The sequence below is a fragment of the Phyllobates terribilis genome, unplaced genomic scaffold (genome assembly GCF_046119375.1).
Source record: "Phyllobates terribilis strain yellow unplaced genomic scaffold, ASM4611937v1 Scaffold_99__1_contigs__length_5935540, whole genome shotgun sequence".
NCBI lineage: Eukaryota > Metazoa > Chordata > Amphibia > Anura > Dendrobatidae > Phyllobates > Phyllobates terribilis.
Window position 1 is genome coordinate 5,638,490 of NW_027362859.1, and position 20,163 is coordinate 5,658,652.

At 46.2% G+C, this 20,163-nt stretch overlaps 1 protein-coding gene across 1 annotated transcript in view; it reads left to right on the forward strand.

Moving 5' to 3' along the window:
* Window positions 1-1,820: 1,820 nt before the first annotated feature.
* Window positions 1,821-20,163, forward strand: part of LOC141198721 (gastrula zinc finger protein XlCGF66.1-like) — a 31,316-nt gene continuing 12,973 nt past the window's right edge. The window contains exons 1-6 of the mRNA XM_073663138.1: window positions 1,821-1,882; window positions 9,383-9,455; window positions 18,801-18,951; window positions 19,081-19,260; window positions 19,350-19,473; window positions 19,557-19,654. Of these exons, the coding sequence (XP_073519239.1) occupies window positions 18,874-18,951; window positions 19,081-19,260; window positions 19,350-19,473; window positions 19,557-19,654 (480 nt within the window). The 5' untranslated portion in view covers window positions 1,821-1,882; window positions 9,383-9,455; window positions 18,801-18,873. The remainder of the gene's footprint in view (window positions 1,883-9,382; window positions 9,456-18,800; window positions 18,952-19,080; window positions 19,261-19,349; window positions 19,474-19,556; window positions 19,655-20,163) is intronic.

Below are 20,163 nucleotides of genomic sequence, written 5' to 3' on the forward strand. Positions count from 1 at the left end.
TATTCATATATTTACACTATATGGACAAATATTGCATCTCTTGCCCCCAAAGCAAATCCCAAAATGTGCTCCTGCCTCTTTTCCTAACTCCCAATCCCAAAATAGACAAGGACATTGGAAGTTTCCAATCCTCCCTCTATTGTAGACTTCTGGAGTTAAAGCATCTTCAGCCCCGACTCTTTACTTCTCCTACAACCAACATGGCGGGAAAACGAAACACTTTCTATAATCGGTTATTTTTTTATCACATTTTTTAAAGGTAAATTACAATAAAATGTCCCCAATCCCTTTTTCCCTTCTCCCAATCCATAATGCTGGGGTAAGATTATCTCTACAGAGACCCTTGTACAGGAATATTAGGGCTACAGCGACATCACATCTATTATACAGAGAATAGCGCTATCTCCATAGCTTTGTACACAAGGACATAGAGATCAGACAAGGTCCTCATATTCAGGCAGCTTCTATTTTACTCCAACCCTCTTTATAAGAACAAGATCAGAGTCTCATTATACCGAGCAGAGAAGCTCCAGGGACAAAGACCCCATCTGGTCCTAACACGGCGGGGGGCCCGGAGTATCCAGCCACGGGGCCCGGATTCTCTCATTTGTGGCCCCAGCATTTCTTGTAGAATAAATCCCTTTCTCATCCAGTCCTGTAGTAATGACTTTGTTATCAGGTTTTGTAGGAGGGTTCGTCTGACTCCATCTTATGTTATCAATATCTGTGCGAGAAACAGGAGACGTCTGAGCGCAGTTTTACCGAGTGTCCAGAGTCAGTTCTTCTACAGTCTGATAAAGAGCCGCATTGTCTCCGACCGAACCTGGGAATATACAGCTGTATACAGCGTACACACACGGCACTGTACACACACTGCTCCGTATGCACACGATGCTGTACACACAGGACTCCGCTTAGAACACACTCTGCTCCGCTCCATACATACATGACTCTGCTCCGTACACCTCGTACACACACGGCTAAGTACACACGAGGCTCCGCTCCGTACACACACCGCTCCGTACGCCTCGCACACGCGCGGCTCCGCTCCGTACGCCTCGCACACGCGCGGCTCCGCTCCGTACGCCTCGCACACGCGCGGCTCCGCTCCGTACGCCTCGCACACGCGCAGCGCGGCTCCGCTCCGTACGCCTCGCACACGCGCGGCTCCGCTCCGTACGCCTCGCACACGCGCGGCTCCGCTCCGTACGCCTCGTACACGCGCGGCTCCGCTCCGTACACCTCGTACACGCGCGGCTCCGCTCCGTACACCTCGTACACGCGCGGCTCCGCTCCGTACACCTCGTACACGCGCGGCTCCGCTCCGTACACCTCGTACACGCGCGGCTCCGCTCCGTACACCTCGTACACGCACGGCTCCGCCCAGTACACCTCGTACACGCACGGCTCCGCCCAGTACACCTCGTACACGCACGGCTCCGCCCAGTACACCTCGTACACGCACGGCTCCGCCCAGTACACCTCGTACACGCACGGCTCCGCCCAGTACACCTCGTACACGCACGGCTCCGCTCAGTACACCTCGTACACGCACGGCTCCGCTCAGTACACCTCGTACACGCACGGCTCCGCTCAGTACACCTCGTACACGCACGGCTCCGCTCAGTACACCTCGTACACACACGGCTCCGCTCCGTACACCTCGTACACACATGGCTCTGCTACATCCACACTGTAAACCCCTCCTGACCCCACACATAAACTTCAGCTCATCCAGCACCATGACAACCAGCACAGCAGAGTCCTGCATCCACTGAGGCCCCTGATCATGTGACCCCTGACTCCTCCCCTCCTGTGACCTCATCACAGCTCCTGTGCGCACAGAGCAGCCATATATGTGGTGGCGGCTCTGCAGGTGGAGGTATGTGGAGACCCCATTACTGGGCGCAGGGGGCATTAACCCCTTCAGCACCGAGACTCTTTTGGGGTCTTGTGTTGCCCCTTTATAAGAATCATAAGGTTTTTGTTCTGTTTCCTGTAATAGATACATACGACCCAACTATGGAGACAGGAAGGGAGGAAACGTATTGTTCTCATAGTACAGGACCCCTTTACTGGCCCCACAGTGTAATGCCCCCATTATGCCCCTTATGCAGGATGTATGATGCCCCCACACAGTGTAATGCCCCCATTATGCCCCTTATGCAGGATGTATGATGCCCCCACACAGTGTAATGCCCCCATTATGCCCCTTATGCAGGATGTATGATGCCCCACACAGTGTAATGCCCCCATTATGCCCCTTATACAGTATGTATGATGCCCCCACACAGTGTAATGCCCCCATTATGCCCCTTATGCAGGATGTATGATGCCCCCACACAGTGTAATGCCCCCATTATGCCCCTTATGCAGGATGTGTAATTCCCCCATTATGCCCTTTATGCAGGATGTGTGATGCCCCCCACACAGTGTAATGCCCCCATTATGCCCCTTATGCATGATGTATGATGCCCCCACACAGTGTAATGCCCCCATTATGCTCCTTATGCAGGATGTATGATGCCCCCACACAGTGTAATGCCCCCATTATGCCCCTTATGCAGGATGTATGATGCCCCCACACAGTGTAATGCCCCCATTATGCCCCTTATGCAGGATGTATGATGCCCCCACACAGTGTAATGCCCCCATTATGCCCCTTATGCAGGATGTATGATGCCCCCACACAGTGTAATGCCCCCATTATGCCCCTTATGCAGGATGTATGATGCCCCCACACAGTGTAATGCCCCCATTATGCCCCTTATGCAGTATGTATCATGCCCCACACAGTGTAATGCCCCCATTATGCCACTTATGCAGGATGTATCATGCCCCCACACAGTATAATGCCCCTTATGCAGTAGCTCTTGAAGCTCATCAAGAGAATGCCAAGAGTGTGCAAAGCAGTCATCAAAGCAAAAGGTGGCTTCTTTGAAGAACCTAGAATATAAGACATATTTTCAGTTGTTTCACACTTTTTTGTTAAGTATATAATTCCACATGTGTTAATTCATAGTTTTGATGCCTTCAGTGTGAATGTGAAATTTTCAGTCACGAAAATACAGAAAATTCTTTAAATTAGAAGGTGTGTCCAAACTTTTGGTCTGGACTGTATATATATTGTAATGCAGCAGCTTGCGGCATTACTGTAATGGTCCAGGGTGTGTTTTGGCCGACCATGTACCTCCCCCAGGTGACTGGTCAAATGACTGACATCGCACAGGTCCTGTGCACACAGAAGGTCTGATCACATGACTGACATCAGCACAGGTCCTGTGTGTGCACTAGAGGATATATAAACCCTGGTGTATTTTAGACAGGTGTGAAAGGCGTGAAGCCTGTTCCCTGTGTGGGACACCGTTAGAGTGTGAGGCCTGGTGAGGCCTGAAAGGCAGAGGCTGGATCGTTATGTGTAAGCAATAGCAGTAGCCTTGGAAGGCAAGAGTCCTGGAAGGCAGAGGCTGGATGTTAGGTGAGAAAACATACCAGTAGCCTTTGAAGGTACGAGGGTTGGAGACCCCCATCTGGGAAGCCATAAAGCCACAGTGGTGGCAAAACAAATCTGACTGAAGCAGCTAAAACCTGGCAAAGGTAAAACACTGCATTATATGGACGTTGATATAAGTGACTTTGTTGAAGGCTGTAACTGGAGCCAAGTGGGCATGACTGCCACTTGAAAGGCTCCTGGACATTATATGTGTATGTCGGCGAGCCACTGAGTTGGACTCGGTGATAAGCAGTAGTGAAGAGTAATAAACTGCTGGATTGTGAAATACTGGAAAACGTGGCTGGTGTGCTTTAATATATATTAGGAAGGCAGCACTAGTCATCATGCTGGGGGGACACTCGCTGCACCGGGTCAATTAAAGCACACTAGCCATGTTTTCCAGTATTTCACAATCCAGCAGTTTATTACTCTTCACTACTGCTTATCACCGAGTCCAACTCAGTGGCTCGCCGACATACACATATAATGTCCAGGAGCCTTTCAAGTGGCAGTCATGCCCACTTGGCTCCAGTTACAGCCTTCAACAAAGTCACTTATATCAACGTCCATATAATGCAGTGTTTTACCTTTGCCGGGTTTTAGCTGCTTCAGTCAGATTTGTTTTGCCACCACTGTGGCTTTATGGCTTCCCAGATGGGGGTCTCCAACCCTCGTACCTTCAAAGGCTACTGGTATGTTTTCTCACCTAACATCCAGCCTCTGCCTTCCAGGACTCTTGCCTTCCAAGCCTCTGGCCCTCCAAGGCTACTGATATTGTTTACACATAACGATCCAGCCTCTGCCTTTCACGCCTCACCAGGCCTCACACTCTAACGGTGTCCCACACGGGGAACAGGCTTCACGCCTTTCACACCTGTCTAAAATATACCAGGGTTTATATATCCTCTAGTGCACACACAGGACCTGTGCTGATGTCACAGTCATGTGATCAGACCTTCTGTGTGCACAGTGTTACGGGTCCAGGAGGTGGAACCTCTGAGCTGCAATACAAGGGGGAAGTCCTTGTAAGGAAGCGGGTGACTCCCAGGGAGGGCAAGCAGGTAGTCACAGCAAGTGACGGGGACAGTCTCTGGGTAAGCGGGCAGGTGTTGACGGGGACAGTCTCTGGGTAAGCGGGCAGGTGTTGACGGGGACAGTCTCTGGGTAGACAGGCAGGTGGTCACGGCAAGTGACCGGGACAGTCTCTGGGTAGACAGGCAGGTGGTCACGGCAAGTGACCGGGACAGTCTCTGGGTAGACAGGCAGGTGGTCACGGCAAGTGACCGGGACAGTCTCTGGGTAGACAGGCGAGGCGGATACCTGACAGGTAACTGGCGGGCGCTCCCAGGTGAGCGGGCTGACGGAGACAGCAGGTAACAAGCAGGTAACTGGTGGCCGCTCCAGGTGAGCGGGCTGACAGACGAGGCTGGAGACAGGCAGGTAACTGGTGGACGCTCCCAGGTGAGCAGTCTGGCAGACGAGGCAGGTAACAGGCAGTAACTGGTGGACGCTCCCAGGTGAGCGGTCTGACTGACGAGGCAGGTAACAGGCAGGTAACTGAAGGACGCTCCCAGGTGAGCGGTCTGGCGGACAAGGCAAGTAACAGGCTGGCAGGCAGGACGAGAAGTCAGGCTAGCAGCGGAACCTGAGGGCTGAAGCACAAGTGAGACACAGTGCAAACAACATTGCTCGGGCACCTCCATTTTGGAGGAGGTGCCTAATATATGGGAGGTCCAACGGCAATTGGCCGGGGACTCCTAAGGACGGCGCGCGCGGTCCCTTTAAGAGAGGGGGAGAGCGCGCGCGCGCGCGTGCCCTAAGCACACTGCTGGGGAGGAGCGCGTGCTGGAAGCAGCGGGGAGAGAAGCGCTGGAGGACGCCACGCCAGAAGCGGGGAGGTGAGAGGGACGGCGTCTCTGCCTAGCAAGGGGCAGAGACGCCGATGCTACACACAGGACCTGTGCGATGTCAGTCATTTGACCAGTCACCTGGGGGAGGTACATGGTCGGCCAAAACACACCCTGGACCATTACAGTAATGCCACAAGCTGCTGCATTACAATATATATATAGTCCAGACCAAAAGTTTGGACACACCTTCTCATTTAAAGATTTTTCTGTATTTTCGTGACTGAAAATTTCACATTCACACTGAAGGCATCAAAACTATGAATTAACACATGTGGAATTATATACAGTGCCTACAAGTAGTATTCAACCCCCTGCAGATTTAGCTGGTTGACACATGCGGAATTAACTTGGCATTGTGACATTTGTACTGTAGATCAGCCTGGAAGTGGGAAATGCACTGCAGCAACTTTTGTTTTTGTTTTTTTTTTTTTTTTTTTTTTTTATAACGTTAAAAGTTAATTCAGAGTGTCATTTATTATTCAACCCCTCAAACCACAAGAATTCTGTTTGGTCCCCCTAAAGTATTAAAAAGTAGTTCAGGCACCAAGAATAATGAGCTTCACATGTGTGGATTAAAGATCTCTTTTGCCAGCCTTTTCTGACTATTTAAGACCCTCCCCAAACTTGTGAACAGCACTCAGACATGGTCAACATGGGAAAGACAAAAGAGCATTCCAAGGCCATCTGAGACAAGATCGTGGAGGGTCACAAGGCTGGCAAAGGGTACAAAACCCTTTCCAAGGAGTTGGGCCTACCTGTCTCCACTGTTGGGAGCATCATCCGTAAGTGGAAGGCTTATGGAACTACTGTTAGCCTTCCACGGCCTGGACAGCCTTTGAAAGTGTCCTCCCGTGCCGAGGCCAGGCTTGTCCGAAGAGTCAAGGCTAACCCAAGGACAACAAGGAAGGAGCTCCGGGAAGATCTCATGGCAGTGGGGACATTGGTTTCAGTCAATACCATAAGTAACGTACTCCACCGCAATGGTCTCCGTTCCAGACGAGCCCGTAAGGTACCTTTACCATCAAAGCGTCATGTCAAGGCTCGTCTACAGTTTGCTCATGATCACTTGGAGGACTCTGAGACAGACTGGTTCAAGGTTCTATGGTCTGATGAGACCAAGATCGAGATCTTTGGTGTCAACCACACACGTGACGTTTGGAGACTGGATGGCACTGCATACGACCCCAAGAATACCATCCCTACAGTCAAGCATGGTGGTGGCAGCATCATGCTGTGGGGCTGTTTCTCTGCCAAGGGGCCTGGCCATCTGGTCCGCATCCATGGGAAGATGGATAGCACGGCCTACCTGGAGATTTTGGCCAAGAACCTCCGCTCCTCCATCAAGGATCTTAAGATGGGTCGTAATTTCATCTTCCAACACGACAACGATGCAAAGCACACAGCCAAGAAAACCAAGGCCTGGTTCAAGAGGGAAAAAGTCAAGGTGTTGGAGTGGCCTAGTCAGTCTCCTGACCTTAACCCAATTGAAAACTTGTGGAAGGAGCTCAAGAATAAAGTCCACATGAGACACCCAAAGAACCTAGATAACTTGGAGAAGATCTGCATGGAGGAGTGGGCCAAGATAACTCCACAGACCTGTGCCGGCCTGATCAGGTCTTATAAAAGACGATTATTAGCTGTAATTGCAAACAAGGGTTATTCCACAAAATATTAAACATAGGGGTTGAATAATAATTGACCCACACTTTTATGTTTAAAATTTAATAAAATTCAACTGAGCAACATAACTTTTTGGTTTGTAAGATTTATACTTCTGTTCATAAAACCTACTCCTGTTTGCAGTTTGAAGGCTCTAACTTATTTGCATCTTATCAAACCAGCTAAATCTGCAGGGGGTTGAATACTACTTGTAGGCACTGTACTTAACAAAAAAGTGTGAAACAACTGAAAATATGTCTTATATTCTAGGTTCTTCAAAGTAGCCACCTTTTGCTTTGATGACTGCTTTGCACACTCTTGGCATTCTCTTGATGAGCTGCAAAAGGTAGTCACCAGAAATGGTTTTCACTTCACAGGTGTGCCCTGTCAGGTTTAATAAGTGGGATTTCTTGCCTTTAAATGGGGTTGGGACCATCAGTTGTGTTGTGCAGAAGTCAGGTGGATACACAGCTGATAGTCCTTTCTGGTGACTACCTCTTGAAGCTCATCAAGAGAATGCCAAGAGTGTGCAAAGCAGTCATCAAAGCAAAAGGTGGCTTCTTTGAAGAACCTAGAATATAAGACATATTTTCAGTTGTTTCACACTTTTTTGTTAAGTATATAATTCCACATGTGTTAATTCATAGTTTTGATGCCTTCAATGTGAATGTACAATTTTCATAGTCATGAAAATACAGAAAAATCTTTAAATGAGAAGGAGTGTCCAAACTTTTGGTCTGTACTGTATATATATATTTATTATGAATTTTTGCCCTTTTGAGGTTGGGGGCCCAAGTACAGCTATTCCTGTGGGACCTGTGATTTCTGTTTACGTCAATGTGTATAGGATAATAGCGTATAATAAAGTTGTTATGGACGAGACTTAACTAAAATTGTGCAGTCAGCTCATTAACAACATTATGACAGCTGACACCCTGCAGTATCGGCCCCAGACGTTTTGGGGGCCAATTAACCCCTTAAATACCGCTGTCAATCGTGACAGCACTATTTAAATTGGTTCAAGGGAGTCACAAGACCCCCTTTGTAACCACCGGACCCCCGCAATGAGAATTGCTGGTCCCGATGGTTACCATGGTACCCTGACTTCATGTGATGACCCCAGGGTACAGTGGCCTGTGAGACCTAGCTATAAGCTGACTATTCTCATACACTGCAGTACACGAGTACTGCAGTGTATGAGACCAGTGATAAAAATAAAAATTATACATGTCCCAGAGTGAAAAAAGGTGAAACTAAGTATGACAAAAACACATCACGAAAAGCCGTTTCGCCATTTAAAACGCAGCGATTGTGATGCAACAAAAATAAACAAAAAAAAAAGTACACACAGTTGGTATCACTGGATCCGGAATGACCCGCTCTATAAAACTGGCATGTTATTTATTCTGTTTAGCGGACACCGTAAAAAAATAAAAATAAATGCACATCAAAACATCGCTTATTGATCATACTGATTAGCGATCAAAAAGTTATGTTAAAAAAAAAAATGGTAAAAATGAAACCACCAAACCGCAAAAAACTAGCCCTAATATAGCTAATAGCCCTAATATAGCTCATTCGGCAAAAAAAAAAAAAAATTTCAACTCTCAGAAAATGGCAATGCCAAAACAAATTCATTTTTGTAAAATATTATTTTTAGTCTGTAAAAATAGCAAAGCACAAAAATTATAAATCTGGTATTGCTGTAATCACACCGACCCGACGAACAAATCGGTCTGATCACTTTTACTGCACAGCGAATGGCGCAAAAAATATAGAAAAAATTACTGTATTGCTGGTTTGTGTTCATTTTATGTCTGAAAAATCTGCATAAAAAGCGATCAAAAAATATATGCAAAATGGTACCAAAAAAATCTGCCACTCGACCTGCAAACAATAATCGATCTTGCAGCTCTGTTTGCCAAAAAATAAAAAAGTTACGTGTGTTTTAGTCTAATGTGTTTGGAGGCGTTAAAAGGTAACTTATTGGACGCTGCCTTTGGCCCGGCCTAATAGACTTTTGTACATTGCAGGCCCAGACACCATTATTAGGCATTTAAGTATCGGAATAACTAGGCAGCCACATACTATCCAGTACTTGGGGGAGAAGGGGCATTGACCGAACTCTGTCAAACCTTCTTAGATGCCATGTTTGCATTTGACAGCAGTAAGTGGTTAGACTGCCAGGGTTGGTGTAGCAGCCGTACCTGTGCCATCCCTGCGGGGTACATCTGTTCTGGTGCTCAAAAGACTTAATTTCTTTTAAAACAAAATGTTTAAGTTGTTAAAAAGTAACAAAATTGTCTTGTGCTTTTTGCAGGTTTTTTTTTCTTATTTCAAGAATTATTGGTGCCAATTTTCTATTGAAACATTTTAATATCTGAGAAAAAAAGGTAAGTAAAGTCCGCTCACCTTTGGGGTGTGGTGCAGTCTCAGCCTCGCGCGGATCCAGCCAGAGCAGCCTGGTTCCTGAATCAGAAAATAGGAACGATCCAGCGTATCAGGGTTTGAACTTGAATAAAACAGAGCTTTTATTGAGCCATTAAAAAATGCTGCTACCACCATAATAAGTCTTAGTGCACACAAGGATCACAGCTGTCTCGACCTATGCGTTTCGATGTGCAGTCTTAATCATGGTCTGTCTGAACTGTGGCCCAGTGAGCATATAAAGGTAGGTTGTAATTAAAGATAATAGTTATCATGTGCTCACTAGTCTCTGTGGTCAGTATGATTAGCATAGACAAAAGTTTAATAAAAACGTTAGTGACACATATTATTACCCTCTAAAATTAATATCATTGACATGTAGAAAAAAATAAAAATATTTGTGATACAAATATAGAATAAATATAGAAACTAGCGATATACCATGTCCAAGGTGTGAACAAAACTGTCACTAATATTGTAGCATTAGATCCAGCCTGAGATTGAAAAATCTCAAGAATTAATAATCTGCTGGGATTTTACAACTCTGGAAATGTATGTGAAAAGGAGATGATACCAAGGGGATTAAGGCTAAAAAAAAAGTGGCCACAGCCCTGTATGATGAGACATTACAAGCAGAGTGGAACTGCATCCTTAACGATTGTTCATTGAAGTTGATGGGATTAATCCTGAAATATGAGGAGCTGGAACTTACAAAAAGTAAAACAGAAATAAAAAGTATCCAATCCTCATTGGAAACGTTTGTGCACAACAAGGATTTCACTAGCCATAATGACAAACTGAAAGCTAGTTTAGCGATGATAGAAGATTTTATTATCAACATTAAAAAAACAAAATTCAAACGTGATAGTGAGGATTACTCACAGAACAAAGTGTATGATTGGAATAAAGGTCCATTTTCTATTCTAAACAAACGTCCCTACAAACGTACAACAAAACCTGCCAAAGTCCGTTTCAATTTGTAAATGTTTTTCCCAGCAATATGCGCTCCTGAAAGATGATGATGGAACTTGATATTCAGATTCAAAGATAATTTTTATTTCAAACTAAAATACAACCGATTTAGACTTCTTTGAGTCTTCCTCAGGTATAATATCATGCATATAAACACACATTTTATAGCAGATATCCCTGCTTGTCATTTTGGGTGGGGACTGAAAGATCTGTTTTTCAGACACACCCAGATACTCAGATATGCAGGATTTTGCACTCTGAGGAATCTAACAAAACCCATATACTAAATGACTTTCATACAGTTTTTTTTCCACAACAAATTTTTTTCACACAGAAAGGCTATGTGCCCATGATGCAGAAATGAAGCAGAAAATTTCTGCAGCATTTCTGCATCTCCCTGGCAGAAAAAAACGCATGCAGATTGTGCATGCGTTTTTCCTGCAGAATACATGCGGATCCACATGCGGGTTCACATGCGTTTCCGCATGCAGATTGACAAGCGCTTTCCAGGCGATAGCATCACTTGGAAAGTGCTTGACAACTAGGTCACACTGTATAAATCCATGCAAACAGCATGGATTTATACAGTGTGAACCGTAAAAATTAAAACAAATAAAGCTATACTCACCCCTGAGGCCCCGGCGTGGCTGCAGCGCTCGTTCCTGTCTGGTTCCCGGCTGCCGGCATATCGCGAGACAGAGCGGTGAAGGGCCTGCGGTCACATGACTGTGACGTCACCGAAGGTCCTTCAGCGCTGCTGGCATTCAGAGAGAAGACGCCGGACAGGTGAGTATAAACTTTATTTGTTATTTTATTCTTTTTTTACAGGTACAATGGTACCCAGGTCTGGATGAGAGTCTCCTCTCCTCCAGAACTGGGTACCATCCGCACATAGAGACGCATAGAAGCTGCTTGTAAAAATGTACAGTCGCGGTTTCTATGCGTCTCAATGCAAGTCAATGGCGGGAGTTCCGCTGCGCTTCCGCAAAATTAAATGACATGCTGCGGATTTTTGTACGTAGCATAAACGCTGCGGAAAAATCCGCAGCATGTGCATAGAACATGCGGAATCCCCTTGGGGACCATGGGGTGCGGATTACCTAGCGTTTCACAAGCGTTTATGCTGCGGAAATTCCGCAGCATAAACGCTTGAAAAACGCTACGTGGGCACACAGCCAAAGTATTTTCTTTTCTAAAAACACTATAAATATAATTTTACCATATATAAAATGTCTTTTAAAATGTTATTAAACATACTAAAAGTGTGATTTCATACAGAAATGGAAAATCCTGCAAACATATACATTATGACAAAAATTAAAAACCCTTTCTTTCTTCATATTCTAGCCATTTTCAAATACAATTTTGTAAAAAAAAAAAAATAATAATAAAAATGTGTATATATATATACATGTCAATATTTATATGCCATATACCCTCTATAATATCATATAATTTAGTCCATCTGGGTATAATGTACCCAGACGGAAGATCCAATATGATTCTTTCCGGTTTAAATTTTGTACCCTATTAGTACAATTCTCAGGTATTTGCTCCAACAGGGTCACGGAAATATTGAATGTTTTATTATGCTTCAAACATAAGTGCCGAGATAAGCTCTGTTTTAAAAAAAAAACATTTTTGGTATTGTGCATGTAGCCATTCATACGGGATCGTAGGGAATGGATGGTCCGACCCACGTATTGCAGGCCACAGGCACAGGAAATGGCATGTATCACAAAATTACTATCACACGTTAATTTTTGTGTGTACGGCGTATACAGTGTTTTTGTGCGTGCGGTGCGTACGGCGTATACAGTGTGTGTCTGTGGTGCGTACGGCGTATACAGTGTGTGTGGTGCGTACTGCATATACAGTGTGTGGTGCTTGTGGTGTGTACGGCGTATACAATGTGTGGTGCGTATGGTGCATATACAGTGTGTGTGTGGCACGTACGGCGTATACAATGTGTGTGTTTCATGCGTATGGTGTATAGTGTGTGTGTTTGTGGTGCGTATGGCGTATACAGTGTGTGTGTCGTGCGTATGGCATATACAGTGTGTGTCGTGCGTACGGCGTATACAGTGTGTGTCGTACGTACGGCGTATAAAGTGTGTGTTTGGTGTGTAGAGCGTATACAGTGTGTGTGTCTGGTGCATACGTCTTATACAGTGTGTGTGTCGTGCGTACGCCGTATACAGTGTGTGTGTGTGTGTGTGTGTGTGTGGTGCGTCCGGCTTATACAATGTGTGTGTGGTGCGTATGGCGTATATAGTGTGGTGCGTACAGCGTATACAGTGTGGTGCGTACGGCGTATACAGTGTGCGTGTGGTGCGTACGGCGAATACAGTGTGTGTGTGGTGCTTACGGCGTATACAGTGTGTGTGTGGTGCGTACTGCGTATAAAGTGTGTGTGTGTGGTGCATACAGCGTATACAGTGTGTGTGTGGTGCATACGACATATACAGTCTATATGTATGGTGCGTACGGCATATACAGTGTGTGTGTTGTTTGTACGGCATATACAGTGTGTGTGTGGTGCGTACGGTGTATACAGTGTGTGTTGTGTATGCCGTATACAGTGTGTGTGGTGCGTACTGCATATACAGTGTGTGTATGTAATGCTTACTGCTTATACAGTGTCTGTGTATGTCGTATACAGTGTGTGGTGTGTACGGCGTATACAGTGTGTGTGTGGTGCGTACGGCGTTTACTGTGTGTGTGTGGTGCGTACGGCGTATACTGTGTGTATGGCGTATACAGTGTGTGTGCGGTGCATACGGCGTATACAGTGTGTGTGTATGTGGTGCGTACGGCGTATACAGTGTGTGTATGTGGTGCGCTTGGCATATACAGTGTGTGGTGTATACAGTGTGTGTGTATGTGGTGCATAGGGTGTATACAGTGTGTATGTGGTGTGTAGGGCATATACAGTGTGTGTGGTGCGTACGGCGTTTACAGTGTGTGTGGTGCATATGGCGTATACAGTGTGTGTGGTGCGTACGGAGTATACAGTGTGTGTGGTGCGTACGGCGTATACAGTGTGTGTGTGGTACATATGGCGTATACAGTGTGTGTGGTGCGTATGGAGTATACAGTGTGTGTGTGGTGCATATGGCGTATACAGTGTGTATTGTGCGTACGGCGTATACAGTGTGTGTGTGGTGCGTCCGGCTTATACAATGTGTGTGTGGTGCATATGGCGTATATAGTGTGTGGTACGTACTGCGTATAAAGTGTGTGTGTGTGTGGTACGTACTGCGTATAAAGTGTGTGTGTGTGGTACGTACTGCGTATAAAGTGTGTGTGTGTGGTACGTACTGCGTATAAAGTGTGTGTGTGGTACGTACTGCGTATAAAGTGTGTGTGTGTGTGGTGCGTACAGCGTATACAGTGTGTGTGGTGCATACGACATATACAGTCTATATGTATGGTGCGTACGGCATATACAGTGTGTGTGTTGTGTGTACGGCATATGCAGTGTGTGTGTAGTGCGTACGGCGAATACAGTGTGTGTGGTGCGTACTGCATATACAGTGTGTGTATGTGATGCTTACTGCGTATACAGTGTCTGTGTATGTCGTATACAGTGTGTGGTGCGTACGGTGTATACAGTGTGTGGTGCGTACGGTGTTTACAGTGTGTGTGTGTGGTGCGTACGATGTATACTGTGTGTGTGTGGTGCGTACGGCGTATACTGTGTGTGGTGCGTACGGCATGTACAGTGTGTGGTGGTGTGTATGGCGTATACAGTGTGTGTGCGGTGCATACGGCGTATACAGTGTGTGTGTGTATGTGGTGCGTACGGCGTATACAGTGTGTGTTGTATACAGTGTGTGTGTATGTGGTGCGTAGGGCATATACAGTGTGTCTGTGTGGTGCATATGGCGTATACAGTGTGTGTGGTGCGTACGGAGTATACAGTGTGTGTGGTGCGTACGGTGTATACAGTGTGTGTGTGGTGCGTGTCATGGTACATCGTTTTCCCTGTCCTGCATTTCTGTATAAAATGTCATGATGTGATGTAAATACCCATGCTCTTTCCCAGATCTTTGTTCCTCAACCATAATTTAACTTGGGCTTGTGTCAACACCGCTAGAGGACTCCCCCATTGTTCTCTTAAGCAGGGGGAGAACTCGCAGTACACACCTTTATAGACACATCGGAGCCATGCCATGGACTAAACCATCGACTAGGAGGGGGGAAACCTCTCCTCCCCTACCCTTGGGCTGTTCCCGGTAGCCCAAGACAATGGACTTATGTGTGACCAGTGTTGTGTTGGGAGATCTCTGGAGGAAGAAGTGTGGGGGCTCTTAGCTGCGGCAAGACCTCACGCCCGTCGGTGATTGTGGACTTATTATGAACCTTAGGAATAACATGGATTTTTGATTTGGTATGCTGCCTGCCTTAATAAATCCCATTGGATCGTTCTTAGTCCGGTGGTCTCTTCTTGCTCTGCCGCATACCCCGTCACAGTGCGTACGGAGTGTACAGTGTGTGTGTGGTGCGTACGGAGTATACAGTGTGTGTGGTGCGTACGACGTATACAGTGTGTGGTGCGTACGACGTATACAGTGTGTGGTGCGTACGACGTATACAGTGTGTGGTGCGTACAGAGTATACAGTGTGTGTGGTGCGTACGGCGTATACAGTGTGTGTGGTGTGTACGGCATATACAGTGTGTGGTGCGTACGTGTATAAAGTGTGTGTGGTGCGTACGTGTATAAAGTGTGTGTGGTGCGTACAGGGTATACAGTGTGTGTGGTGCGTACGGTGTATACAGAGTATGTGTGTGTGGTGCGTACGGCGCATACAGTGTGTGTGTGTGGTGCGTACGGCGTATACAGTGTGTGTGGTGGTGCGTACGGCGTAAACAGTGTGTGTGTGGTATGTACGGTGTATACAGTGTGTGTGTATGTGGTCTGTACGGCATATACAGTGTGTGTGGTGTATACAGTGTATGTGGTGCGTACAACGTATACAATGTGTGTGTGTGTGGTGCATATGGCAAGTACAGTGTGTGTGGCGTATACAGTGTGTGTGTTTCGTGCGTACGGCGTATACAGTGTGTGTGTGGTGTGTACGGTGTATACAGTGTGTGTGTGTGTGTGTGTGTGGTGCGTACGGCGTATACAGTGTGTGTGTGGTGCGTACGGCGTATACAGTGTGTGTGTGGTGCGTACGGCGTATACAGTGTGTGTGTGGTGCGTACGGCGTATACAGTGTGTGTGTGGTGCGTACGGCGTATACAGTGTGTGTGTGGTGCGTACGGCGTATACAGTGTGTGTGTGGTGTGTATGGCGTATACAGTGTGTGTGTTGCGTACGGCGTATACAGTGTGTGTGTGGTGTGTATGGCGTATACAGTGTGTGTGGTGCGTACGGCGTATACAGTGTGTGTGTGGTGCGTACGGCGTATACAGTGTGTGTGTGGTGCATACAGCGTATACAGTGTGTGTTGTGCATACAGCGTATAAAGTGTGTGTGGTGTGTACGGCGTATACAGTGCATGTTTGTGTGGGGGGCGTACGGCGTATACAGTGTGTGTGTGTATGTGGTGTGTACGGCTTATACAGTGTGTGTGGTGTATACCGTGTGTATGTGGTGCGTACAACGTATACAGTGTGTGTGGTGCGTACGGCGTTTACAGTGTGTGTGTGTGGTGCGTACGGGGCATACAGTGTGTGTGGTGCGTACGGCGTATACAGAGTGTGTGTGGTGCGTACGGCGCATGCAGTGTGTGTGTGTGGTGCGTACGGCGTACACAGTGTGTGGTGGTGCGTGCGGCGTAAACAGTGTGTGTATGGTGTGTACGGTGTATACAGTGCGTGGGGGGGCGTACGGCGTATACAGTGTGTGTGTATGTGGTCTGTACGGCATATACAGTGTGTGTGGTGTATACAGTGTATGTGGTGCGTACAACGTATACAGTGTGTGTGTGTGGTGCATATGGCGTGTACATTGTGTGTGGCGTATACAGTGTGTGTGGTGTGTACGGCGTATACAGTGTGTGTGTGGTGCGTACAGCTTATACAGTGTGTGTTTGTGTGTGGTGCGTATGGCATATACAGTGTGTGTGGTGCGTATACAGTGTGTGTGTGGTGCGTACGGCGTATACAGTGTGTGTGTGTGTTGCGTACGGCGTATACAGTGTGTGGTGCGTACGGCGTATACAGTGTGTGTGTGCGATGCGTACGCAGTGTGTGTGTGATGCGTCCGGCGTATACAGAGTGTGTGTGTGTGGTGTGCCCGGCGTATCCAGAGTGTGTGGTGGTGCGTACGGTGTATACAGAGTGTGTGGGTGGTGTGTACAGCGTATACAGTGTGTGTGTGTGTGGTGCATACGGCGTATACAGTGTGTGTGTGGTGCGTACGGCGTATACAGTGTGTGCATGTGGTGCGTATGGCGTATATATCGTGTTTGTAGTGCTTACGGCGTATACAGTGTGTGTGTTGCGTACGGTGTATACAGTGTGTGTGGTGGTGCGTATACAGTGTGTGTGGTGCGTATGGCATATACAGTATGTGGTGCTTACAGCGTATACAGTGTGTGTGTTGTGGTGCTTACGGCGTATATAGTGTGTGTGGTGTGTATGGCGTATACAGTGTGTGTTTGTGTAGTGCGTATATAGTGTGTGTGGTGTGTATGGCGTATACAGTGTGTGTGGTGCGTTCGGCGTATACAGTGGGTTTGTGTGTGCGTGTGGTGCGTATGGAGTATACAGTGTGTGTGTGGTGCGTACGGCGTATACAGTGTGTGTGGTGCGTATGGCGTATACAGTGTGTGTGTGGTGCGTACGGCGTATACAGTGTGTGTGTGGTGGTGCGTACGGCGTATACAGTGTGCTGTGCGTACGGCGTATATAGTGTGTGTGTGGTGGTGCGTACGGCGTATACAGAGTGTGTGTGGTGGTGCGTACGGCATATACAGTGTGTGTGGTGCGTACGGCATATACAGTGTGTGTGTGGTGCGTACGGCATATACAGTGTGTGTGGTGCGTACGGCTTATACAGTGTGTGTGTGGTGCGTACGGCGTATACAGTGTGTGTGGTGCGTATGGCATATACAGTGTGTGTGTGATGCGTACGGCGTATACAGTGTGTGTGTGGTGCGTACGGTGTATACAGTGTGTGTGTGTACGTGTGTGTGTGGTGCGACGGTGTTCAGCTGGTGGTACTGCGCAAGAGGCTGGTACCACTAGTGGTTTCCATATTGAGACACCCATCACTTGGGTGTCCCAATATGGCGGTCGGTGAACTTCCGCCGCTTGGAATTCTGCGATCTGGACACATCTGAACGGAACAGGATGTGAAGACATTACAAGGTAAGTATATATTAGATTTGAATCACAAATATTTTTATTTTTTCTACATGTCAATGATATTAATTTTAGAGGATAATAATATATGTGTGTCACTAATGGTTTTATTTCACTTTTGTCTATGCTAATTATACTGACCACAGAGACTAGTAAGCACATAACTATTATCTTTAATTACAACCTACCTTTATATGCTCACTAGTCCACAGTTCAGACAGACCATGATTAAGACTGCACGTTGAAACGCATAGGTCGAGACAGCTGTGATCCTTGTGTGCACTAAGACTTATTATGGTGGTAGCAGCATTTTTTCATGGCTCAATAAAAGCTATGTTTTATTCAAGTTTATATCCTGATACGATGGATCATTCCTCCTATTTTCTACTTTTAATATCTGCTTTTTTATGGAGTTTTTCTTGCAATATAGGAAAGCCTAAGGTCAGAAATAAACCCCATAAAACACTGTACATGGAGACTTTGGTATCAAATAACTCCTGTCTTTGTGTTCTTACAAACAAGCTTTTATAAATGCCTCAAACTTCTGAGTGTGAATCAGACCTGAGATCTAATGGGATAGAAGATGAAAGTCCGGTGAAGACGGGAAACATATAGACGGCCGGTGGTGATGTAGTCAGTGACGGACTCTGGCCAAATACGTTTATAGAGCCATAGTGGAAGATGAAGATTTCATCTTCATCATGAAGTAGTTATTTCTCATGTCACGTGTAATGAATATCTCCTGCAGTATTGCTAATGCTGATTACAGTGTTGGTAAATGAGATGAGAATTAGCAATAAGGAAGATGAGTCTATGAGAAAGGTATTCAGGTGCAGATTCTGAGGAAGAAACTTGCTTGTTGTCTGTGGCCTAAAATATATAGGTTTTATTAGTAGATGTAAAGAAGAAAACTAGATACTGTAAAACATAAATCTCCTCATATGTTTCCCTTATTATCTCCAGTAATTGTATTATTACACAAGGTTTTTGTGACGTTATATCTGCTCAACTTCTCATTCAGGTCCCTACAATATCGGATCCTCTCAGTGAATATCTTCTTTATTGAGAGAATTTTCCTGATTTACCCATTAAAGATGAATATAGACACAGACAAGATGGCTGAGAAAATATTACACCTCACCCTAGAGATCCTCTTCCGTCTTACTGGAGAGGTGAGAGATTCTGATGACGTCACATTACATCATTCTTATCTATGGAAATAACAGATGGACAGAACTGGAGAGGTGAGGACTCTGGAAATGTCTGGAGTGAGATTTATTACTGTCTCTCTCCATAACCAGGATTACACAGTAGTGAAGAAGACCTCTAGTGAGGGCTGTCAGGACCCTTTGTCTGAGGGATGGGGAAGAACCCTGAGCCCAATCACGGAGCTTCCACCTCACCCCCTGATACATGAGGACATCAATGACCAGAAGATCCTAGATCTCACCTACAAGATGATTGAGCTGCTGACTGGAGAGGTGACACTGCTAGGAATGAGGAATACTGGGACATTTTCTAGTAAAGCTATGAAGGGATTGGGGGTTAACTCTATCATTGTATGGGTCAGGTTCCTATAAGATGTCAGGATGTCGCTGTCTATTTCTCCATGGAGGAGTGGGAGTATTTAGAAGGACACAAAGATCTGTACAAGGACGTCATTATGGAGGTTCCTCAGCCCCTCACATCACCAGGTAATAGACAGGACTTAATACACACAGCCTATAATTGTCTATATGTAAAGAATGAATTCAGTCCCTGTATGTGCTTCCTCTAGATCTATCCGATAAGAAGACAACACCAGAGATATGTCCCCGTCCTCTTCTTCCACAGGACTATAAACAAGAAGATCCCAATATTCCTCAGGATCATCAGGTACATGGAGAGGAGGTGTCATGAGATCTCTCCTGTGATGTGTATACGGCTGTGAAGGTCTTGTGTTCGGTCTTATTTTATCCACCAGAATTATATGGTTTATACTTGTATAATGAGAATAGTGGAGATGGCTGGGTTAGAGCTGATCATTAGTGATGAGCGAGTGTATTCGTTGCTATTTGCTATTCGCATGGATAGTACGGTATTTATGTTACTCGTTATATTGCGAGTATTTGTGTACTCGCCTCGCTATATTCGGATGTCCCGCCCTGCAGTTTTGGCGCCTCTTTTGCAGCCACTAAACATGCTGGGCTTCATAACCAATCACAGTAATGCCGCAGACATCTTGGTTGTGGCATTACTGTGTTTAGCTGGCCGCCCAGCGTCATAGGATCTATTAAAGCCTTGCCGCCGCCATTTTGTGCACATTGCGTCTGAAGCCTGCATTCTATAAGCATAGGGAGAGATTGCTGAGCTGCTAGGGAGAGTGTTTAGGTCTCTTGATAAAA